Below are 23,932 nucleotides of genomic sequence, written 5' to 3' on the forward strand. Positions count from 1 at the left end.
AGATTAAAAACAGCCTTTCAATAAATATTTAATCAATTTAAACAACTCACCATCAGGCCCAGTTCTACCAGGCCAAGAGTAAAACAAAATCTAGAATGGAATGATATGTTAATGTTTTTGTTTGTTTATTGTTAATTTTTTTAATTAATAAATAAAAATAAAAAAAGAGTAAACAAAATCAAATTATAATAATCAATCACATATCTGAGAACAAATTCTGCATGATGTAAGTTCATACCTAGTTTTTCTGCTAATTCTTTTGCAAGTTTGCCTTTCCCAGAACAAATATTGCCATCTACAGTTATTACTTTGCTGCGTTCTGTCAATTTTTTAGATGTTCTTTCTCCAAGTATGAAGGACAAAGGACCGTACTGCAGGTTGCTCTGTAGGCTTGTATGAATTCCGTCCTGAAAAAACAATGGCTGTATGTAAGCATTCCTGTTACCACAGGTGTTCACACATCCTAGCTAAAAACTCTGAGAAACCTTGGTGATAATACCATTGACATAGTATCTACATACTATGACCCCTATTTCTTTAATTGTCCATCTCCCACCTCCCCATCCCCAGTGTAAGCTCCATGAGGGCATGTGTACCATTTGTTTTGTTCACTGATAAGTCCCCAGAACCTGGAACTGCCCTTGAAACACAATATCTCTACTATGTCAAAAAAAAAAAAAAAGAAAGAAAAGGATGAGTAGAAGGAAGCAGGAGTAGAAGGGCAGGTGCTGGTAGGAAGGAGAGGAATGAAAATCATTTCTTTTATCCAGGATTTCCCCTGACTTGACCAAGCTATCCTACTGCCTAATAAACAGCTCTATCTGGATGTCCTAAAGATGCCTGAAAGTTAACAGGCCTAAAACTGAAATTTAACATCTGTATCCTGACCCCGAATCTGCTCTCTCTTACATGTTCCCTGTGTGCAATCCACCAAACAAAATAAAGCAAACATGGGTCATCTTTGATCTTCTCCTCCTTGCTCCAAGTCCATAATCACTCAAAAACCCTATGAGCTAACTCCTAGGTATCTCGGGAGCACAAGATCATGTCCCTACCCCACCGCACTGATTCTGTAACACCCTAATGTCTCCTTGCATCCCTGATCCAGTCTGCACTGAAGCCAGAACTCATCTGGTCATGTCTTTCTTGGGATAAGCCATAATGGCAAAAATAAAAATAAAAAGAGGCAAACAATTGAGATAAACCTTTTCAACATATATAATGGAAAAGGAACCTTAATGTGTACAAAGTTCAAACAAATCAATAAGACAAAGAATAGGAATGCTCAGTTTACTGAAAAAGTATTAATAACCAATAACCATATGAAAAATGTTCAACTTTGTCACAAAAACAATTAACAGGAGAAAAGACTTCTTCAAGATTCAAATATTTTTTAAAATGCACATGCGCATGTTGGAACAGAAGCTAACAGCAATGTAAATCTAAAGATACTCGGCCTATCCACATCAGGAATCCAGGGAACATGCATGGATCTGTGCAAACAACAATCCAAGTTTAAAGAATAGGCAAAAACTAAGAACAAATCTCATCAAAGATGATATACAGATGGCAAACAATTGAAAAGATGCTCAACATCATTTGTCAGTAGAGAATTACAAATTAAAATAGTGAGAAACGACCACATACCTTTCGACCGGCTAAAATGCAGAGTCCTAACAACACCAGTCCTAACAAGGACTGAGAGCAACAGAAACTCTCACTGTTGGCTGCTGGGAATGCAAAACGGTACAGCCCCTCTGGACGACTGGTTTCATAGATTAAGCTAAACAAGTCTTACCATATGAGCCAGCATTCATGCTCCTAGGTACTAGCCAACTGATATGAAAACTTATATCCACAAAAACGACCTGCACACAAATGGTTATAGCAGCTTCATTTACAATCACCAAAAACTGAAAGCAATAGGCAAATGGATAAGCAAACATCTATTCAATGGATTATTTGGTGATAAAAAGAAATGAGCTATCAGGCTAGGAAAAGATAAGTATGTATCTTAAACGCATATTGCTAAGTAAAAAGAAGATAGTCTAAAAAAGGCACATATTGTATGAGTCCAGTTATATGACAGTTTAGAAAAGGCAAAAATATAAAAACATAAAAAAAAAAGTGGTTTCTGGGGTAAGGGAGGAGAGATGAATAAGTGAAGTGTGGAAGACTTATTAGGGTAGTGAAACTACACTACATGATACTGTATTATGCATTTGTCGAAACCCATAAAACTTTACCCAAAAAGTGAAACTTAATGTATGCAATTAAAAAAAAATCATTTAGGAGGGCGTGAGATCCTAGGATGCAATGCAAAATGTGAAAAAAACAATCAAACTGTGTTACAAATGTATGAAACAACTTTCCTGAAGGGCACAGGTAGAGACTAACTTTGGGAAATGAGTGGAGTCTGTAAGACTCAAGGAAAAAGGAACTTTACATAAGCACTTTAGCTGATAAAGATGTCTCCCACAGGGGTACAGGTTAACAGTTGTGATACCACTGTATATGCTACTGGAAGTGAACAATTAAGCAAGTGGATGGCAGACAATATGAGCCAGGTTTCTCACTGTCAGAGTGGGAGGTTACAGATAAGCAAGGGCAGGAGGTTGGAATAATCCATGTGATAATAGATTGGAGATGTAGATGTCAGTATGAATTCATGTTTCGCTTAATATACCTGCACATGGTTACACACATAAATATCTACAGATACGAGAATATATACAAGTTAACATATCTTCTTGCTGTCAGGTGAAAGGGCCTCAAAGCAATAACACCCCAGTAGCCATAAACGCATCTTGCAGCCAGATCTTGGTTTCTAATACCATTCTCCCAGAAAGAAACCAGAGCTCTTTGGAGAAATGGCTGATTCTAGGACTCAAGCAGAATATATACAATATGAAAGTGGAGCATCCTATAGTGCCAGAAAGTTAAGGAAGTGCTCCAGAAAATTAAACAAAATACAAAGGGATTCAGGAGCCAAATAAAAGAGCTCCCAATGGCCAAAGCTGGAACAATTGAGCAATAAAATGAAGTAGTATTGGATTATCCCAAAGTATAAAATAAATATCCATGAGTCCATACTAATGTAAATAATAACTGGATGTTCATATAAATAAATGAGAAACAGATTTATTTCCAGCACAAACAATTTAGACACTCCACCCTCAAGGTAGTGGAGCAAAACTCCCTACTCCTTAAGTGTAAGCTGTGCTTACTAACTTCTTTCCAAAGAGTATAACACGGAAAGGGAGGGAAAAAAAAGTGGCTTTACAGTGAAAAAACTTAACACTATCTCAGACAGGAAATCAAAGTCCCATGGATAGCGTTGTCATATTTATAGTATGAACCGTGATATGATGTGATGCAAAAGGTACTTTCCCTCTGAGGCCTTCCTCCAAAAACATATTATCCAAGTTTAATAACGAAAAAAGTAGCCAACAAATCTTATTAAAGGACACTTTACAAAGCACCTAACCAGTTCCCCTCAAAACCATCAGGGTCATTAAAAACAAGGAAAGTGTGAAAAATTGTCACAGCCAGGGGTGCCTAAAGAGACATGAGTTCTAAGTGTGATTGGTGCCCTGGCTGGAGTCCTGGAACAGAAAAAGGACCTTAAGGAAAAAGTCAGGACAACCACATAAAGTACAGACTTCAGGTGCTAAAGAGAGGGAGAAGGAATGCATCCTATGATCCCATTTTTGCCAATAAAACCACCTACACACATTCATGAAAAAATACAAAGGAAAAGGTATTTATCGAAATACTCACAGGTTTAATGCCTGCAGTAGCAAATGGTAATCATCCAAAGACCCATCAACAGGAGAACAGGCTAGTAAATGACAGTACATCCTCTATACACCCCCATGAGAACAAACTCAGTTCCTGAATCCTTAGTTTACTTTTGTGTCATTCATTTTTAAGGCATTTATTAAGGGTCTGCTATATGCTAGACACCTACCTAGACACAGAAATATTGCAGTGAGTTAAACAGACAAAATTCACATTGAGTTCAACAAAAAAAGACAGACAAAAACTAAGTAAGTAAATTATATAGTATACTATATGAGTGCTGTGGAGAAAAAGCAGAGGGAAGCAAGGCAAATGGGATGACTCGTAATGTTAAAATGAGTGGAAGTGGTTTCCTTGCCAAGAGGGTGACATTTGACAAAAACTGAAAGGTGGTGAGACTGGCCAAATGGACAACTGGAGGAAGGTCTTTCAAGCACAGCAAAGGGGCATGCAAATGCTCTGAGACAGGACAAGCCTGGTGCCTTCAGGGATCAGGAAGATGGCCAGTGTGGCTGAGAGAGTGGACCTGGGAAGAATAGGAGATGAGGTCAGGACAGTAAGGGGTGTAAATCACATAGGTAACCTGCACCCCAGAAAATAATCACTTTTTCCTGTAAGCTACCTCTGACCCATGTGTCACATCTTTCCCCATCTGTATTCACAACAAGCTCTGCTCTGGTACAAAGCAGATGCACCATAAATGTTTGAAGCAAGCAATCAACCATTTCCCCACTTCCAAATCTTTACAAAGTGCTTATTCATCAAAAAGTCTTTCCTACAATTTCCCACATTAATCATGTTCTTTGGCTCTCTGGACTTGCACAAAATAACTAACTTTCCATAATTGTTATGGGTTGAATGGTGTCCCCCAAAATATGTCTAAGTCCTAACTCCTGGTCCCACGAATGTGTCCTTATTTGGAAATAAGGTCTTTGAAGATGTGATTAGTTAATATGAGTCAAAATGGTTTAGTCTGGGCCCTAATCCAATATGACTGGTGTCTTTATAGAAGGAAATAAAGACAAAGACAGAGAAGACAGTCACTAAAAACTCAAGAAAAGGCAAGCAAGGACCCTTCCCTAAAGCCTTCAGAGGGGGCACAGCCCTGCCTACACCTTGCTTTTGAACTAATAGCCTTAAGAACTGTTAGGCAATAATTTTTATTTCTTTCAGCATCGTACTCATTTTCCTCTGATCTACATCCCCTTTAGAGCATAGCACCCAGAAGTGAACACAGTTCTAGGTGAGTCTATACAGTGTGTGGATTACAGCAAAATATCACCATGTCTCTTACAGAATCTCACTGTCACTAACACATACTTGAAAATGAGTTTTTTCATTCTCTCTCCTCTTTTTCAGCTTGTATTCTTAAACCAGTTATATGACTTTTTGTTAAGAACATGACTACTTCTTTGCTGACGAAAATTCTTAGCTGGGAGGTCAAGTCCCTTTACAATCTAACACCAATGTACTTCTGGCCACTAGCAAGCAAAAGCACTACGATCCAGCTACAATCTTATGAACTACTTCTTAATGTTTCTAGACATAGTGCTTTCATCTCCTGTTCCCTCCTCATGCAACATCATCCCACTGCTCTCCACCATGGTGGGGGAGAGGGGTCTCCCAATTCCTAATCTAACCCAAACGCCTTCTCTTCCAAGGTACTCAACATTACATCCTCTCAGCGCCTGGCCCTTAGCCGACGTTTGACAGAGCTGCTGCATACATTACTGAATGAGCACGCGTGCCTCCCGCCTCTTGAGAGCTCCTGCCACACCTGCTGGCACGTCTCTGCAACAACAGCACTAGGGCATGGTACCTGCAGTTGGCCTCCCACACCAGGACAAGATCTGACCGATCCACCGCCGCGCCCTAGCGCTCTCGTTGGAGCTGCGATTAAAGGGCCTGGAGAAGACCCCGGCCACCCTGAGATCTATCCATGCCTAAAGACATCGGCGCTCAGTGGGGTCCCCAGAAAGAGACCCTGGGGACAGCCGACCAGAGACCCGGGGGCCTGAAGAAGGCGCCGTGCCCAAAGGAGGACAGGCCCACACCCCACCCACGTTAGTCCACAGGCCCCCGCCCTCTGCCCCTCACCACGCGCTGGATGCCCGGAGCGAGGCCCCGCGCCGACGCGGCGGCGGAGCCCAGTCTCAGGAGCCTCAGGGCCATGGTTATGCGGGCCACAGCGGCTCAAGGACCCGAGGGGACGCGCTAGCGACGGGGACCTCTCCTGCGGCCGGCGCGCCTCTGTGACGTCACGGCTGGGGGTGCCCGCGCGGCGCCTGTCGGGACCTTCGGGACGGCGTCCCTCACGAAAGGTCGGCGCGCCGCCGTGACGTCACGTCCGGTTGCCCGCGCGGCGCCTGTGTGGGGCTTGGGGCCTGCGTGTCTCCCGAGAGGCCGGGTGAGGTCCTGGCCCAGGCGCCAGCTGCTCGGGGACCGCAGGTCGGTCTACCTCGTCTTCCGCGCGCCGGCACCCAGCCCCGGCCTGGCCCCCGTGGCGGCGGGAAAAGCGCTGGCGACGCTCACCGCCGTGGGAGGACGGCCCTCTCGCCGCCCGAGTTCCGAGGCCGCCCGCGGGACACCCGGCAGCCGCGCTCGTGGCGGGCGTGATGCCGACCGCGTGTGACCGTGGCGCTCCCGGCCCCGTGTCCCCAGCCGGCCGGAACCGCTCTCCGAAGTGCCGCGCTGGGAGCGCGTCTTCTCCTGCTGAGCCGTCGGAGCCGGGAAGGTGGCCTGGGACTGGGCGGGAGGAAGAAGCACCCGGGAGGGAGGCGCCGTGTCCTGCTGGGCGCGGGCGGAGTGCGGGCCGGGCCACGGGGCGGAGACCCTTCCTTCGCGGGCTGCGGTGAGCGCCCAGGTGGGGGCCGGCCTGGCCGCGGGACGCACATCCTCACCCTGGCCGAACCCATCGCCCAGCCCAGGGGTCCTCACTTCTGCTCTCCCTGCGCGGGGTCACCTTTGAGTCCCAGCCCTTGGCCCAGCGTGCCCGCCACGCCCGTGCTCGCAGTCCCTTCCAACCATCCCTGCACCCCGCCTGGTAGCCCTCACTGTCTCTTCACTGTGGAGGGCCAGGAGCAATCAATCAGGCCCAAGCAGGGGAAGTCCACACAGGATTGGGGCAGAATGTCCCCAAGAGTTAAACAATTACCAATGTTAAGGAACTGAGGGAAGGAGATGTATTTTGGCAACACCTAAGGGCATTTTTCTGCTTCTGTGATTTCACTTGCTTGCTAGCAGTTGCAAACCACAGCATGATTTTAGGCTTTATAACCTCACCTTGAAAACCTCTGGGGGCTGCCCTCTGAATCGTCCTTCTTGGAGGTTTCTGAGGCAGTCCCCAGCTGGCTAACGAGGACTCCAAATTGGCTTGCAGTTTTGAATTGTGTGGTTTCTCTTTCGGTGCGCCCCATAACATTCACTCTGCCCAGCGCTGTAAGTGAGATGAAAGGGTCCTGGAGCTCCCGGGTTTCTAGTCAGCCCTTGTAGTTAGATTCAGTTGTCAACTTGGCCAGGTGACGGCACCTAGTTCTGTTGTTGTGAACATGAGCCAATGGTACGTGAACCTCATCTGTTGCTGATTTACATCTGCAGTCGGCTAGGAGGTGGGCCTGCTGCAATGAATGATGTTTGACTTAATTGGCTGGTGCTTAAATGAGAGAACACAACGTAGTACAGCCCAAGCAGCTCGGCATTCCTCATCTCAGCACTTGCAGCTCAGCCCAGGCCTTTGGAGATGCAGAAAGAAGTCATCCCGGGGAAAGTTGTTGGAACCCAGGGGCCTGGAGAGAAGACCAGCAGAGATCACCCTGATCCTTCCCATGTAAGAAAGAACCTCAGTGGAAAGTTAGCTGCCTTTCCTCTGAAGAACTAACAAAATAAATCCCCTTTATTAAAAGCCAATCCGTCTCTGGTGTGTTGCATTCCGGCAGCTAGCAAACTAGAACAGCCCTGAAAGCCTTAACACAACTCCAAGACCTTTACTTCTTATCTAGTGGCAAAGGAACTAATACAGAGTTGCAAACTTCGGACAGAAAGTTCCCTAAAGCCCCCAAATGTCACCAAACCAGAAAAACTTGTCAAGGTCTGAGCCCAGAGCTAACTAATAAAAGGAAACATAGGGTCTTAAAGGTTGTTAATCATTTGCCCAAGGACAAATTTTAGGTATGTGACAACAAACAATGAGTTCTGATAGCTGTCTCCCTTTCTGGGGACCCCACTGACCCTCCGATTTCCTAGAACAAAGAAGGCAGGTAGTATTCAAAGGTTGCTATGGAAACCTGCCAGTGGTAAAACTTTCCTATAGAAGGAGCTGGCCCATTCCACTCAGTGTGCCCCTCCTTTGGGCATGTCCAGGTTAACCTCTCCAAGGGTACTGTCTTTTTGGTAAACTTCCCTTTAAATAAACTTTATTGCTTATTCCTACTGGCCCTCTTGTCTAAATTCTGTTGGTTCCGAGACTGTCACACTTGGATGCGGGCTCAGCTGGCACCATTGCCAGAGCGGAAGTGGTTACAGTCACACCCACTGCTCTAGTTTGGGCTAGCTGCCGGGATGCAATATATCAGAAATGGAATGGCTTTAAAAAGCGGAATTTAATAAGTTGCTAGTTTACAGTTCAAAGGCCAAGAAAATGTCCCAGTTAAAGCAAGTCTAGAGAAATGTCCAATCTAAGGCATCCAAGGAAAGATGCTGTGGTTCAGGGAGGCCGATGAAGTTCAAGGGTTTTTCTCTCAAGTGAGAAGGCATGTGGTGAACACAGTCAGGGTTCCTCTCTCATCTGGAAGGGCACGTGGCAAACACGGCATCATCTGCTAGTTTCTCCTGGTTTCCTGTTTCAAGAAGCTCCCCGGAAGGCATTTTCCTTCTTCATCTTCAAAGGTCTCTGGCTGGTGGACTCTCTGCTTCGTGGTGCTGCAGCATTCTCTGCTCTCTCTGAATCTCATTCTCCAAACTGTTTCCTCTTTTATAGGTTCCATAAACCAATCAATATCCATCCAAATGGGTGAAGACATGTCGTCACCTAATCCAGTTTAACAGCCACTCTTGACTAAATCACATCATCCAGGGAGATGATCTGATTACAGTTTCAAACATACAGTATTGAATAGGGATTATTCTACCTTCATGAAATGGGATTTTGATTAAAACATGGCTTTTCTAGGGGGCATATTTCCTTTCAAACCAGCACACCCAACAAGGCCCACCCCTGGTCCAGGGTTCTCTCCCCGAGTCCCCTCTCCCTGTCCAGGGTCCCCTTCCCTGTCAGTCAACCCGCCTCCCCGTTCAGGCCACCCGCACCGAGTCCCATCCACCTGCCCAGGCTCCCACCACAAGTCCCCACCCCTGTCCAGGTGCCTTTTCTGTCCAGGGTCCCTCTCCTGAGTCCTGTCTCCCGTCCCAGGATCACCCTTTCCAAGTTCAATTTCTGGTCTCAGGATCACACAGGCTCCCCATTCTAGCCGGTGTCATGGTGCAGGGCAGACGGGTTGTTCACAGCCCGCGTGGGAGGCTGGGCAGATGCAGCTTGGCTAGTTTTGCCTGGGTACCACAGGGTCCCTTATTTTGACGTTTCTGGGGTTCACCTTTTTAAAATGACTTAAGAACCTGCAAAACTTCTTTGGAAGCTACACATATGTAGATTTTATGTGTGCCCTGTCCTGGGGGGAAAAAATCAGAGAAAGACAACATTAAACTTAAAAATCTTGAAAACAAAAACATAATATTCCATATGTCAAAACCATTCAGTGCCTTCCCGGCCTCTTAAGTTAGCTCTGGTCACACTCTATTGCAAGATTCCTTTCACCTGTGCCTGCCATTTAGAAAGGTTTGGGGAAGGTCATGTTCTTCAGGAGTTTATTTTCTTCCTTTCTTTGCTTAAATCCTTAAATTTTCTTTTCATTGAACTCTCGTTTGGTTTTCAACTTTCCAGAATTACCATGGAATTGTGAAGCAGTGGTCATGCAACAAATGTTATCAAATTTCAGTTGTTTATGAGAATTACAGCTTGTCGAGTATGCAGCTTCCTGTCCCCAAGGCCAACAGATCTGATTTTGTCCATCTGAGATGTGCCCTGGAATCTGCTTAACGAGTTTCCTGCTATTTAGGTATACCTGGTCCAGATATACTGCTCGAGGCCCTTCATTTCCTGGGGGCAGGAACCATGTCCGTGTCCTTCACTGCGGAATCCACAGACCCACGCCTGGCGCCTGCGGCCACAGGCGCACCACAGCTGTGTACTGAGTCCGGTGACCGTACCTTCAGCAGCAGGTGTCACCAGAATGCCCTGAGTCCTCCAGCCCTGTGGAATCGCTACTTTAATACCTAAATAATTCCGCATCTTTAGGAAGCCCAGAGTCCTTTCCATTGTGTCTGAGAAGGCTTCCAGGTAGCGCAGCACAGAGGTGAGGGTGATTCCCTGTCTACTTTTCTCATCTCGCTTAATCCCCATCATTTGCATCTTACCTCCATGCTGCAGTTGTCTTTCCCAACTGTACCCTGGTGAAGATGCAGTCCTTTATCTCAGGTCTGAAAACAAAGGTCTTGATTTTAACAACTTTATGAAAGCAGGAGAGAGATTACTGTAGGAAAAATATTAACACTAAATGAAATATTAGACATCACTGCTCTAGTTTCTTGAATATTCCCGGCATTTGGAACCATGGGCGTTCTCTCTCCTGGCCCTTCCTCTACCGCTGTAGCTAGGAGCTGCCTGCCCTGCGCTTCCACATCCCCTCTGCCCCAGGGGTCCTTGTCCAGCTCTGCGGCAGAGAGGCAGGGCCACAGGCAGGGTGGTCTTGGAGCCGTCAGCACCCTAACATTCATGAGAAACAGTGAAGAAATGCTTTGCCATATGTAATATTTCCCAAATTGCTTCTTTTAACACCAAAAACGTATTAAACCAGCAGTGAACTGCATTTCAGGTCTCTTCGCTGTGAGGCTGTCAGCTGGACTCCTGCAGGTTCTGTGAAGGTGCTGAGGCCGCCACCCCAATCCTGTCCTTACGCTGTCAGAAACCGGGAAGGAAAAACAGTGAATTTGGGGAATGTGCTTCCAGATGAGCTCCAGCCATAAATTTCTATCCTGAGAATCAGAAATTCTATCAAGCTTCAATTCAAGCAATGGTACAATTGCTTAGCTACAGCTGTGAAACCAAATGAGCATAAATTCAAAAGTGCTTTATGAGAGAAACAAAAACTGGTGTTTCTGGATCAACAGAGCCACTTTAAACTGCAGTGACAAGAATTTTATACTCGCACTATCCTGAAATCACCTAAAGTGTAAACAATTCAATAATAAGATTCACGTTTGTATAATGTACATTTATAAACCATATCCTCAAAATCATAATCCCACCAAGTCTCCATTTGAGATACTGCATAATCCCTGAAATAATAGCAATAAAACCAAAAGAGAAAAAAAAGTTATAAGAAATGACAAAATTATTGATTTCTTTTTATTTTAGATTTATTAACAGCAAAAATACCATAATTACAATAAAATGGAATCACGACGTTTGAGTTACATTTAAGGAATGGACACCCATAGAACATTAAGATTTATAATCTATCGGATTTCCGTTTGAGCCATTGATTAATCACTCTATAGCAGAGAAAAAGGAAACGAGAAAAACCTCAACTATTACTGCAGGCGGAACGAGCCTTGCCCCGGGTCTTGGGGATCAGCTCCGTGGCCCGGCGCCGGGGGTCCTCACTGGTGGCCGGGGGGGCCTGGAAGCTCCTGGCAGGGCCTCTGCACTTTCTGGCCTTGGGAGGGGGACGGGGTCTTCTCGCGGACGCTGCCGTGGAAGCCCTGACGTCTGACGAGGGACAAGGCGAGGTGAGCCCTGGGTGCCGCACATGTTCCCGTGGGAGGGACGGACCAAAGATGACTGCGCTGCCGCCGTGCCGGGAGCCCCAGGCCACAGGCCCCGCTCTCCGTGCTCCCGGGAGGACCGACTGCGGCGGTGCAGCGGACGGCCTATGCATGCAGCTCCCTGCGCGTGCAGCTCCCTACACGTGCAGGTCAGGCGGGCGCTGGGCACAGAGGCAGGTGCAGAGCGGGGAATACGGGTAGAGAAGGCGGGAGGCGGATGGGGAGGCTGTGTGGACGCACGGTGGCTGGTGTGCGGACAGGATGTGGGTGGGAGTGTGGAGCGTGCGGTCATGGGTATCAGCGTGTGGGGTCGTGGGTATCAGGGTGTGGGGTCGTGGGTTTCAGGGTCGTGGGGTCATGGGTATCAGGGTGTGGGGTCGTGGGTATAAGGGTGTGGGGTGGGTATCAGCATGTGGGATCGTGGATCTCAGCCTGTGGGGTCGTGGATATCAGGGTGTGGGGGTCGTGGGTCTCAGCCTGTGGGGTCGTGGGTATCAGCCTGTGGGGTCGTGGGTATCAGGGTGTGGGGTCGTGGGTCTCAGCCTGTGGGGTCGTGGGTATCAGGGTGTGGGGTCGTGGGTATCAGCCTGTCGGGTAGGTGGCACAGAGGCCGGGGCACGAGGGAGGGTGCAGGGTGCGGTGTGTCCTTGTGCAAGGGGAAGGCGCAGAGCCCTTGGGTGTGGCAGTGGGAGGGTATGGGGTGGGCACAGATCACAGGGGTTGCAGGATGTGGGGTGGGGGTGTGGTGCTGGTGGGTGGTGCCCTGGCACGGGTGCCAGATGTGGAGAGGGTTGGAGGAAGTGGTCACTCATGTGCAGGGCGAGGCCTACGTAGCACAGATTCGCCCGTGAGCAGCTGCCAGGTGTGGGAGCAGGGCGATTGTGCCAGAGGGTGGGGCAAGTGTGTATATATGTGAGGCAGGGTGTTGGGGTTAGAGGTCAAGAGGTCGGTGCACCAATGCTGGGGAGGATGTGGCTATGTGGGTGCAGGGGTCTGGGGGCGGGGCCCTGGAGAGCGCTGGTCTTGAGAGTGGGCCCCGGTGTGCACTTGCTCAGAGCTCAGGGCAGCGGGCCAGAGTTGCAACTGCATGGGCTGGGGGCAGATGTGGTCCAGCTGTGCAAGTCAGTGCTTTCCCAGAGCTGGGCGCATGACAGGGGGCATGCACATGCGTGGATGTAGGAGTGCTGTAAACTGATGTACACACGTGCAGAGCTCAGCGGCGGTGGGGTGGGGTTGCACAACTGTCTGGGGTGGGGGCGGGTGTGACCTGAGTATGGAGGTAAGTGCCCGCAGCCTTTCTGCACTGTGGACAGCCTTCAGGGTGCGGGGAGGGGGAAGGGTGTCTCCGGAGGGGCAGGGCGAGATGAGAGTGCTCTTGCACGGGAGAGGTGGGTTGGGCTCTGCAGATGTGTGCATGCTTGGGGAGGGGGTGTGGGGTGGGTATGCTAGGGGTGGTGTTGATGGCTTGCAGAGGCACTTGGAGGGGGGATGGGCATCAGGTGAAAGGGTCCAGGTGTGTGGGGTGTGGGGTGAGTTTTTGCTTCCTATGAAACGGAGCTGGAAGGATATTAAGGAGTGACGAGAAAGAAAGGAAGGAAGGAAGGGAGGGAGGGAGGGAGGGAGGGAGGGAGGAAGGGAGGAAGGAAGGAGACAGATGGGTTGAGGGGGTCTGAAGCTTAACTTTAACAAACAACAGACATCAGACAATTTTATTCTTAATTAGATCCTGGTTATATACTGCAGGGTGACAAAAGGCATGCATGCATTTCTTGAAAGAACAGAGAGCTTATTTTTCAGTGCTCTCTTCCTTCATACTTAACATAACCATTTGGGGTAAACATTCTCTTCCTCCCAGACTGCTCTACATAACAATCTCCACAGTTTACTGCTGCCATCCTGAGGCCAGCTGCTCCCAACAAATTCTGCAGGTCTTGTTTTAATTGGCTCCTACAGTGAGTCAGGGGTTACAGATCGCAGGGCTGTGCTGGTGAGGGTAGTGCATTCAAGGAATGCAGCTTGGCTTAACTCCTGGTACCCGTCTCCCTGTGCATACACTTCTGAGGGCTCCTGGCTTCTGTTTGGAAAGGGGCACATTGGGTTGTTTGCACCAACAGGACAGTTCTCTGCTTCTCATTTCTTTGGCTTTTGCCACCAGGGCCTCCCTGTGAGGTGTAAAGACCCTCCCGGGTCACTTACACCCTGGAGTTGCCATCTCAGTCACCTCATCCCTTCTCTAGCTGCTCCTTGGAGGCGGGGTGAACTTGACCTGTCCTATTCTGCCATCTTCCTGGAACTCCCCCACTTCCTAATGGTGACATTTTGAATATCTCTTTTATCAACGAACCCATAAACTGTCAGTGCCAACTTGACTGTTGGAAACAGAGTCATGGTGCCTCTGAGTATAGTCAGAGTAGAAAACCTATTGTAAAAACCATTTTTAATATTCTGTTTCTTAAGAACCACTCCTAGTAACAAGATGTGTTAGGGTTCTCTAGAGAAACAACCAACAGGAGAGGTCTGTGAATATGAGATTTTTAAAGGGGTCTCATATAACTGTGGGAATGGAGGAGTCCAAAATTTGTATGGCAGGCTATGAAGCTAGTGGCTCAGATGAAGGGTCTGGACGACCTCCACGGGAGTGGCTTTTACTGCTGGCTGAAGAAGCAGTAAAAGAGTCTCTCTTCTTCTTAAAAGCTTTTAACTGATTGGATTATCTCATTGCGGGGGCACACCTTAGTTGATTGCAGATATAGTCAGTCACAGATTCAATCAACTGAATGATGACTAAATGCAACAGCCTTCCAGTTTATCAACCAGCCATGAAATATCCTTGTAGCAATGGTCAGGTCAGTGCTTGCCTGACCAGACAACTGGGCATAATCATTTGGCCAAGTTGACACCAGAACTGAACCATCACACCACCCTATTTTTAACACTTGGTAATAGTGATGCACATTCGTTCTAGCTCGTGAATGAATATTCTTACATTTGTACTATTATGTATAGTCATCATCCACCACAGCATTCACTGTGCTACACGGTTCCATAGTTTATCCTCTAGCTTTTCTTCAAGTCATATACATGACCCCAAACTTCCCTTTTCAACCACATTCACACGTATAATTCAGTGCTGTTAATTACACTCTCAATAATGTGCTACTGTCCCACTGTCCATTTCCAAACATTTGCAATCAACCTAATGAGAAATTCTACACAAATTAAGCATCAGCCCCCATTCTCTACCCTCATTCTATTTCTTTGCTTTTATTCTAGATTTTATCTGTTTGCTTATTATAATGAGTTCATATCAGTGAGGTCATATAATATTTATCCTTTTGTGTCTGTCTTATTTCACAAAACATAATGCCTCAAGGTTAATCCAGGCTGTTGCATGAATCAGGACTTCATTCCTTCTTAGACCTGAATAACACTCCGTTGTATGTATACACCACATTTGTTATCCATTCATCGGGTGATGGACACTTGGGTTGCTTTGGTAATTGTGAGTAATGCTGCCGTGAACGTCTCTGTGCAAATGTCTGTTCCACTTCCCTGCTTTCAGATCTTCTGGGTATATCTGGTAGCAGAATAGCAGGCTCATATGGCGGTTCTGTACCTAGCTTCCTGAGGAATGCTAAATTGTCTTCCACAGTGGCTGCACCATTTCAAATTCCCACCAGCAGGAAATGAGCATTCCTCTGCATCCTCGCCAAAACATTTTATTTTCCTTTTGTTAATATCAGCCATTCAAATGAGGGCGAAATGATATCTCATGGTTTTCATTTCTGCTTCCCTAATAGCTAGTGATGTTGAGCATCTTTTTATGTGCTTTTTAGACATTTGTATTTCCTCTTAGGAAAAATGTCTGTTCATGTCTTTTGCCCATTTTTTCATTGTGTTGCTTGTTTTCTTTTATTGTTGAGTTGTAGTGTTTCTTTATATATTCTGGATGTTAAACTCTGATTGGATATGCGGTTTCCAAATATTTTCTCTCATTGAGTAAGCTGCCTTTTCACTTTCTTAACAGTCCTTTGAAGCACAAAAATATTCAATTTTGAGGAGGCCTCATTTTATCTATTTTTAATTTTGTTGGTTGTGCTTTGGTGTAGAGTATAAGGAAACATTTCCTATCACAAGATCTTGAAGATGCTTCCCTATATTTTCTTCTAGGAGTTTTATGGTCCTAGCTCTTATAATTTAGGTCTTTGATCCACTTTGAGTTAATTGTTCTATATGGTGTGAGATAGTGGTCCTCTTTCATTCTTTTGGATGTGGATATTCAGTTATCCCAGCTCCATTTGTTGAAGAAACTATTTTCAACAGAAACTATTCTGTCCCAGTTGAGTGGACATGGAAACCATGTCAAATAACAATTGACTATAGATCTTAGGGTACATTTCTGAACTCTCAGTTCAATTCCACTGATCAACATATCTATCTTTATGCCAGTACAATGATATTTTGACCAATGTGATTTTAAAATATGTTTTAAAGTTTGAAGCATGAGTCCTCCCATTTCATTCTTCTTTCTCAAGATGTTTTTGCTAGTTGGAATACCCTACCCTTCCAAATAAATTTGATAATTAGCTTTTCCATGTCTGCAAAGTAGGGTTTTGGAATCTTGATGGGAATTGTGTTGAATCTGAAAATCAATTTGGGTAGAATTGACATCTTTATGATATTTAGCCTTCCAATCAATGAACATAGAATGTCCTTCCATTTATTTAGGTCTTCTTTTATTTCTTTTAGCAATTTTTTTTTTGTATGCTGTATGGTGGTGTCACATTTCATTATTTTTCCATGTCTTTTAGCAATGTTTTGTAGTTTTCTGTGCACAAGTCCTTTATGTCCTTGGTTAAATTTATTGCTAGATAATTTTTTTTTTACATGGTGTGTGTTACAAATTGTGATTTCCTTGTGTATTACAAATCATTTCTCTCTTGCTGCTTTCAAGATTCTCTCCTTATCTTTGGCATTTGACATTCTGATTCATAAGTGTCTTGATGTAGGTCTATTATGATAGATTCTGTTTGGAGTACATTGTACTTCTTGGACATGTATATTTATGTCTTTCATAACACTTGGGAAATTTTCAGCAGTTATTACCTCAAATATTCTTTCTGCCCTTTTTCTTCTCTGTTCTCCTTCTGAGACACCCATGATATATATGATGTGTGCATCATGCTGTCATTCAATTTCCCGAGACTGCTAAGTTTTTTCCATTCTTCTTTTCTATCTATTATTCTGTCAGTAATATTTTGACTGTATTATTTTCCAGTTCGCTGATTCTTTCTTCTACCTGTTCAAATGTGCTGTGGTATGCCCTCTAGTGTATTTATAATATCTTCTATTGTGTCTTTCATTCCTATAAGTTTTTTTCATACTTTTAAATTCTTATTTATGATCACCCAGTGTCTTCTAAATAACCTTTATCTCTTTAGCCACATTTCCTTCATCTCCTTGAATTGATTTAGGGTATTTATTTGATCAGTGGATCCAAATTCCCTGTGTTCTCCAAAGTTTTCATGAGTTCCCTTGACTGAGCCATGGAATTATGAAAACATACAAGGTATCCACCCAAAAGCAAGAAAAAAGAAACAAAGGAACAAAAACCAGAGGAAACAAATAAAAGGAAATAATAAAAGAGAAGACTTAAACCTTAATATAAATAATTACTTGATAAACTGAATGGTCTTATAACCATTAAAGCAGTTGGATATGTAATTAAGACCTCCAAAAGGTAGTTCACATCCAGATAGTTTCACTGGGAAATTTTGCCAAACATTTAAAGAGGAAATTTAACACCAATTTTACACAATCTCCTCAAGATTATGGAAAAGGAAGGAACACTTCCCAAAACCAAAATCAAAGGCAGTATTAAAAATAGGAAATTATAGAAAAATATCTGTCATCAACTTGGACACAAAAATCATCAACAAAGTATTGGCAAATAGAATCCAGAAACATATAAAATGGATAATAGGCCATATTCAAATGAGATTTATTTGAGGGATGACAGGCTAGTTCTACATTCAAAAATAATCAATTAATGTAATCCACCTTATGAAGAGGCTAAAGAAGAAAAATTAATGATCTTATCACTAGTTGCAGAAGAAGCATCTGATGAAATCCAACACTCACTGATGATAAAAATGTTCAGAAAACAATATTGGGGAACTAGCTTAAAATGATAGTGAGCAAGTACAAAAATCCTACAGCTAACATAATACTTAATGGTGCAAATCTGAATGCTTTCCCCTTGCAATCAGAGACAAAGCAAAATATGTGCTTTCACCAATCTTATTCAACTTAGTGCAAGAACATCTAGCCTGATCAATATATATATATATATATATATATATATATACAGCTTTCAGGTTGGAAAGGAAAATATAATAGTGTCTCTATTTGCACATGACACAATTATTATCTATCTGAAATCACCCAAAATTTATTTTTTAAAATCTCCTAGAGAAAACAGGGCATGGCAGATAGTGGCATAGTGAGTTGTGGAATTTAGTTCATCCTCAAGAGCACTTAGTAAATAGCCAGGAATGGTACAGCATAACTGCTGGGGGAACATGAGTGACTGGACACACAGTGTACACCAGCCTGGACCAGGTAGAAGGGCTGAGATCCCACACAGAACTGCGAGTCCCTGTATTAGCTGGAGGTCTCTAGAAAAACAGAATCAGCAGAAGTTAGCTGTAAATATAAAATGTATAAAAGTATCTCACATAACCATGGGGAAGTATAGTCCAAGGTCTGTAGGGCAGGCCATGAGCTGGCAGCTCCAATAAAGATCCTCAATGAACTGACAGGAGAGGTTGGCTGGGCAACCATCGGGATGTAAGAATTCAAGATCTGTAGGGAAGGCCATGAGCTGGCAGCTCCAATGAAAGTCCTCAATGAACTCTCAGGAGATGCTGGCTGCCTGAAGCAAGAAGAGTGATTATCTTCTGGTGATTAGATTAAGCATCACTTATTGCAGAAGACACTCCCTCCTTAGCTGTGGATGCAGTCAATATGGTCATGATTTAAGTCCATGAAATGTTCTCATAGCAACAGACCAGACAACTGGGCACCACCACCTGGCCAAATTGACACATGAACTTGACCATGACAGCCCATCTGTCATGGTTAGGGGCATGTGTCAACTTGGCCAAGTTGTGGTAGCTGTTTATCTAATTGGGCAAGTACTGGTCTCTCTGTTGCAATGAGGACATTTCATAGGATTAGGTCATGATCACATCAGCTGCATCCACAGCTGATTCCATTTGTAATCAGCCAAAGGGGAGTGTCTTCTACAATTAGTGATGATAAATCTAATCACCAGAAGCCTTTTAAGGAGAACTCAGAGGAGACAGACCCCCATTCCTGCTTCAGCTGGTGAGCCTCTCCTGCAGAGTTCATCCAGACCCTCCATCGGAGTCGTCGGCTTCACAGCCTGCCCTGTGGATTTTGGACTCTGCGTTCCTGCGGTCACGTGAGACACTTTTATAAATTTTATATTTGCAAGTGTTCCCTGTTGATTCTGTTTCTCTAGAGAACCCTAACTAATACACCACACCTTGTCAAATTTGCAGCTATACACATCACTTTAAACCATACTTAATTTCTAAATACAAAACAATAACAGACACATTATTTTCCTCACCTAATGTGGTAGTTAGGTTCAGATGTCAACTTGGCTAGGTGAAGGTGCCTAGTTCTATTGCTGTGGACTTGAGCCAATGGTATGTGAACCTCATCTGTTGCTGATTACACCTGAAGTCAGCTAGGAGGCATACCTGCTGCAATGAATGATGTTTGATTTAACTGGCTGGTGCTTAAATGGGAGAGCTCAATGTAGCACAGCCCAAACAGCTAAGCATACCTCATCTCAGTACTCGCAGCTCAGCCCAGGCCTTTGGAAATGCAGAAAGGAATCACCCCGGGGAAAATTGTTGGAACCCAGAGGCCCGGAGAGAAGGCCAGCAGAGATTGCTTTGTGCCTTCCCACATAAGAAAGAACCACAGTTGAAAGTTAGCTGCCTTTCCTCTGAAGAACTATATGTTAACTAAATAAATCCCCTTTTATTGAAAGACAGTCCATCTCTGGTGTTTTGCATTCCAGCAGCTAGCAAACTAGAACACCTAGTAATGCTCAGTGGTCCCATGTACAACCAGAAATGCATTAAATCTCTGCAGATAGGGTCCAAGTTCTTGGGTAATAATCACTCTTAAACTTGATATATTACAACTTAAATACTATATCATGAATGAAACAGCTTATGTCATATGATAAAGGGGATAAAATAAAGGAGAAAGCAAAGATATTTGACTTATGTGATACAAATGTTCTAAAAGTGATCATGGTGAACAATACATAACTATGTGATGATATTGTGAGCCATTGATTGTATAATATGTTTGGACTATACATGTATGCATATTTCTCAATTAAAAATAAAAGAACAAGAAACATAAATTCCCATTAAATAAATATAAAATTAAAAAAAAAACTAGAACTATTTAGTGCATTCAGCAAGGTTGCAGGGTACAAGATCAACACACAAAAAGCAACCACCTTTCTGGGGTAGTTAGGGTTAGAATTCTCACCTGCCATGTGGGAGACCTGGGTTCAATTCCCAGCCCATGCACTTCCAAAAAAAAACCCAAGCAAACGAAAATTCAATAAATGGTGTTGCAATAAGGGGATACTCACATGGAAAAAGAATGAAATGTGACCTCCGCCATACATCATGCAAAAAAAAAAAAAAGCAACACCTTTCTATATGCTATACTATCAACTAACATGTGGAAACCAAAATAAAAAATACAATACCATTTACAATTGTTTCAAAGAAAATACAATATACCTAAAAATACATATTTAGAGTCTGTATGCTGAAAACTAGAAACACTGATGAAAGAAATCAGAGAAGACCTCAATATTTGGAGAGACATACCATATTCATGGATTGGAAGACTCAATTTAATAATGGTGTCAATTCCCTCCAAACTTATTGGTACATTTAATACAATTCCTTCCAAAATACCCACAAATTTTTTTGTAGACATAGATAAACTTATTGTAAAATTTACGTGGAAATGGAAAGACCCCAGAATATCCAAAGTAAGCTTGAAAAAGAATAGTAAGGTGTAAGAAATGGTTTTCTAATATTAATGCCTATTACACAAGTGTGTTAATCAAGACAGGTGTTGGTGGATGGATAGACACATGAATAATTGGACAGAACAGAGGATCCAGATAAAAAAACTGATATTTGATGAAGATGCACATACAATTGATCAAAGGAAGAGAAGTATCGCCCTTTCAACAAATAAATGGGGTACATACAGTGTCAAACCATCACATATGGTAAGTCAATTTTTAGTGTAAAAAGAAGCTGCAAAACTCTTTTCCAGAGTGGCTATACAATTTGACATTCCTACCAGCAGTATTCAAGCAATCTATTTCCCTGCAACCTTTCCAGCATTTTGCACTGTCATAGTTTTTCATTTATCTTTTCTAATGATGCATATAAATATTTCATTTTGGTTCTACAATGGCTAACAATGTTGAGTATTCATTCTTGTGCTTATTTGCCATCTGTTTAATCTTTTCAGTGATATATTTGTTTATTTTTGTACGTTTTCTAATTGGATTGTTTAATTCTAATATTCAGCTCTAGAGTTCTGTATACATTGTAGATATAAGCTAGATTTGTGATTTGCAAATATTGTCTTCCAGTCTATAGCTTGTTTTTTTAATCCCCTTAGAGGGGCTCTCATAAGTGAAAGTTTTTTATTTTATTGACTAGAAGTGTAAATTGTTCCTTTTATGGATTGCACTTTTGATGTCAAGTGTAAATATTTTTTTTCTTAGTTCTAGGTCCTGAAGTTTTTCTCCTATGTTTTTTTTTCCCTGAAAGTTTGTAGTTATATTTTTCACATTTAAGTCAGTGATCTAGTTTGAGTTAATATTTTATATAAGGTGTGAGACTTATGTCAATGTCCGTTTTTTCCCTGGGGTGTTCAGTTGATGATTTGAAGCTGAACGTACCCTAGAGAAAGATGTTCTTAAATCTAATCTATCCCTGTGTGTTTATACCCATTGTAAATAGGACTTTTGATGAGCTTATTTTAGTTAAGGCATGGCCCACCTCATTCAGAATGAGTACTAACCCTATTATGGAGTCCTTTATGAATGGGAGAGAGAGAGAGAGGAAGAAGGGGGAGGAGGGGGAGGAGAAGAAGAAAGAAGCTGAAAACAATGGAACCCAGAAGAGAAAGGAAAGACCAGCAGATGCCACCATGAGCCAGGACTGAGGAGCCAGTGGTCACTGGTAGCTATTCCTTGGAAGAAGGCATAACCTTGATGATACCTTGATTTGGACATTTTCTTGGCCTTAAGCTATACGCCAATAAATTCCTATTGTTTAAGCCAACCTATTTCTTGATATCTGCTTTAAACAGCCTCAGAAAGTAAAACACCAAAAAACCCAGCAATTGTACTAATGAGTTTTTAACTCAGAGAAATGAAAACTTAAGTTCACACAAAACATGTACATGAATGTTCATAGTAGCTTCATTTCCAATATCTAAAAGGTAGAAACTACCCAATTGTCATTCAACAGCTGAATGTTTAAATAAACTGTGATATATCCTGCCATGGATACTACTCAGCAATAAAAATGAATGAACTATTGAAACACACAACAGCAACTTGGACGGACCTCAAGGGAATTATGCTGAGTGCAAAAAAAAAAAAGCATGTCAAAGATTACATACTATTTGATTCCACTTGTATAGTATTCTTGAAATAAAGAAAAAGAGAGATAGAAAACCAATTAATGGTTGCCAGAGGTAGGAAAGAGGGGGAAATGGGTGGGTGTGGCTATAAAGGGCACCATAAGGAAGTCTTGTAGTGATGAAATATTCTCCAGATTATGGGGCACTTCATGAAGCTGCTCATGATTTGTATAGAGCTACTCACACTCACACACACACATACATAAGTGAGTGCAAGTAAATCTGCATAAGCTCTGTGGATTGTACCAATGTCAATTTCCTGGTATTGATATTATATCATAGTTATGTAAGATGTTATCATTGGGGAAAACTGAATTAAGGGTGCATGAAATCTCTCTGTATATTTGTTTGCAATTTCCTGTAAATCTATAGTTATTTCAAAAGGATGTATCAAATATACATTCTGCATACCAACAACAAGAAATAGAGACTAAGAAAAATTTTTAAATAGAGCTTTTGGGTGGGAGCTTCCAAGAAGATTGCAAACTAGAAGAGGCTGAGTTCTTCCTTACTCCATGGAAAAATGAGAGAATGGACAAAGAAAAAAGATTGGGACTGCAGCTCCAGAGTGTGAGTGACCAGAGTAGTTCTTCCACATTATATGGGAAGGTCCAGGACAAAATAGTGGAGAAATTAAGATGGACAGAATGGAGAGAGTGAGTTTGGGTATGACCCCACCGGGGGCAAAAGGCAGCACGTGTGGAAGTATGGGTCCAAAGGCATGGACCACCCCTCCATTCCTGCCTATCACTGCAGCTAGCTGGGGAGAACTTCCCACACACTTCTGTAGCTGGGAGCTCCAGTGGGGAACCTGGAAAAGCCCCCAGCCATCTGCCATAACCAGCCATCACACTGGGCACCATGAACAACCTCCTATCCCCAAGGCACCTTGATCACCTACCACCACCACCTCCCCCCCAAGAGCCATGAACAGCTGCCCACTCTTGGAGCCACAAACAGTTGCCCACACCAGACTTCCCAGCAAGTCACCCCCCAGGTGCCATAAACAGCTGCCCTTTCCAGCACCAGGATCAGTTGCCCCTCCCAGCACTGGGACCACACACCAGCAATTCTAGGCTGGCTGTAGGCAGGGGGAACAGATATAGCCAGCCCCATGGCCCAAATTCATCCAAAATGGGAGCCTAGAGGACTCCAGGCCCATCAGACCCATAAGTGGATTCTCTGCTGAGGTACACACTGCTCACCTCCCAGCCCTGGGCTGGTGGCTCTCAGCACACACAGAGATCAGTGGCCCTGGCTGGAATTCCATGTTTCCATCTTGCTCAGCCAGCTGCTGCCAAGGTCAGGGATAAGCAGGCCTGGGGGAAGAGGTGGTTCAAAAGCACAATCTATCAGGAAGTCTCATGCAGAGGTACATCCCCTCCGTGAGATCCAGGCCTTGGTTTGGTTGGAAATTACTGACAAACCAAGTGGAAAATAGGAAAGTCAGTCAAAA

The 23,932-nt window shown here is 43.9% G+C and overlaps 1 protein-coding gene across 1 annotated transcript in view; it reads right to left on the minus strand.

Annotated features, from left to right (window-relative positions):
• The window catches only part of NDUFA10 (NADH:ubiquinone oxidoreductase subunit A10), a 58,508-nt gene extending 52,446 nt beyond the window's left edge, over positions 1 to 6,062 (minus strand). The window contains exons 1-2 of the mRNA XM_077155617.1: positions 5,899 to 6,062; positions 239 to 407 (exon numbers count right to left, since the gene is read on the minus strand). Coding sequence (XP_077011732.1) covers positions 239 to 407; positions 5,899 to 5,973 — 244 coding nt within the window. The 5' untranslated portion in view covers positions 5,974 to 6,062. The remainder of the gene's footprint in view (positions 1 to 238; positions 408 to 5,898) is intronic.
• Between the last annotated feature and the right edge of the window lie 17,870 nt (positions 6,063 to 23,932).

This window comes from Tamandua tetradactyla, chromosome 3 (genome assembly GCF_023851605.1).
Source record: "Tamandua tetradactyla isolate mTamTet1 chromosome 3, mTamTet1.pri, whole genome shotgun sequence".
Classification (NCBI taxonomy): domain Eukaryota; kingdom Metazoa; phylum Chordata; class Mammalia; order Pilosa; family Myrmecophagidae; genus Tamandua; species Tamandua tetradactyla.